We start from the raw sequence: 1681 nt of genomic DNA on the forward strand, positions 1-1681 counted from the left end.
AAGATAAATGCCTGCAATGCGGAAGACCTGGGTTCGATCCCTGGGTTGGGAAGATCCCTTGGAGAAGGGAAAAGCTACCCACTCCAGTATTTCTGGCCTGGAGAATTCCATGAGCTGTATAGTCCATGGGGTAACAAAGAGTCGGACACAACTGAGCGACTTTCACTTTCTTCTTGGGATAGAATTGTTATGATAGTATTACATTTTCTTTTTTATTCAAATGAACTATTTTAAAGATTAATGATTATTAGCAAATCTTGATGCAAGATAAACATGATACTATAAAATTACCATTTCCTATCAACTATCTAAAGTAAAAAAGTATTTGGTACTAAGTGTTCTTATGTTCAAATTCTAAAAGTAATTTTTAATACCAAGGGAACTTGGTACTCCAAGACTTAAAAAAAAATTTAATGATATTTACATAATATATATATTTTTAATCACTAAGTTCCTCCTCATCACTGAAGTATGTGCTTTTCTTTATCCTTGGGCGTCTAGAATCATCTGATGTTGAAGGACCTCCTGAACTGGGTTTCCAGTTTTTTTGTTCTTCTTCAATTTTGGCTTGCTGGAAAGCTATAGCCTGACTGAGGCTGTCAAGAGCAGGATCTTCCCCTTCATCTTCACTTTCTTCTACTTCTTCACTTTCTTCTTCTGACTCAGGAATTTTCTTTTTTTTCTTTTTCTCTTTCTTCTTTGGAGGTTCACGTTCTCCAAGCATATTTTTAGGACAGGCATAACTTAAGTGTCCACTTTCCCCACATTCATAACACTTAGATTTATCAAAGTAGTTTCGTCTTCGGATGAACTCAGCTGCTCTTCCATTGTCAATAGCAATGCTTGCTTTTATCACTCTACCAAATAGCTGTTTGTTGTTTATTGCCCTGGTACAGTTTTGTGCAGAGTCTTTATCCAAAAATAAAATAAATGCAACCCCTTTACTCCTCCTGGTATCTTTATCTTTCATTGTAGTAACCTTTACAACTTTGCCATACTTGGAAAATATCCAATATAAGTCATTGTTGGTCAGGGAAAAGGGCAGATTTGGTACATACTCTGTGCTTTTACTTGGGGCCAATCCACCACTCATTTCTTCAAGTGGGGCGGGCCCGGGGGATAGGGCCAGAAGAGCACCAGCCCTCAGCTCACTTGGGGCTCAACCCCGACTGTTCGTCGCTCCTTGCAGCTGCCTCAGCATCACGGGTCCCGGGAAGGGGCAGGGGCAGGAGACGAGAAAGTAGATACCATGCCTCTTCCCGGCTTTCCTTTCCCGATGAACTTTTGAAAGTATTTGGTCTCTGATGAGTCACATAAGCCAATTTGAAAGAAAAAAAAAATGCATTTCAAGTTTGTTAACTAGAAATTTCAAACTCACCTACTTAACCACTAATAATAGCGGAAAGGAAGAATTAAGACTGTCATTATTTGCAGATGACATGATACTATATGTAGAAAACTCTAAAGTTGCCACTAAAAAACTAATTAGAACTAGTCAATGAATTCATTGAAGTTGCATAATACGAGTTTAATATACATAAATCTTTTACTTTTCTGGGCTCCCTACGTGGCTCAGTGGTAAAGAATCTGCCTGCCAACTCAGGAGACGTGGGTTTGATCCCTGGGTGAGAAGATCCCCTGGAGAAGAAAATGGCAAACCACTCCAGTATTCTTTCCTAAA

The 1681-nt window shown here is 39.0% G+C and overlaps 1 protein-coding gene across 1 annotated transcript; it reads right to left on the reverse strand.

The window, feature by feature from the left end:
* Positions 1-409: 409 nt before the first annotated feature.
* Positions 410-1266, reverse strand: LOC122452069 (zinc finger CCHC-type and RNA-binding motif-containing protein 1-like). The gene has a single exon (XM_043485389.1). The coding sequence runs from the start codon at positions 1091-1093 to the stop codon at positions 440-442; it is 654 nt and encodes a 217-aa protein (XP_043341324.1). The 5' UTR covers positions 1094-1266; the 3' UTR covers positions 410-439.
* Between the last annotated feature and the right edge of the window lie 415 nt (positions 1267-1681).

Source organism: Cervus canadensis, chromosome 13 (genome assembly GCF_019320065.1).
Source record: "Cervus canadensis isolate Bull #8, Minnesota chromosome 13, ASM1932006v1, whole genome shotgun sequence".
Lineage (NCBI taxonomy): Eukaryota > Metazoa > Chordata > Mammalia > Artiodactyla > Cervidae > Cervus > Cervus canadensis.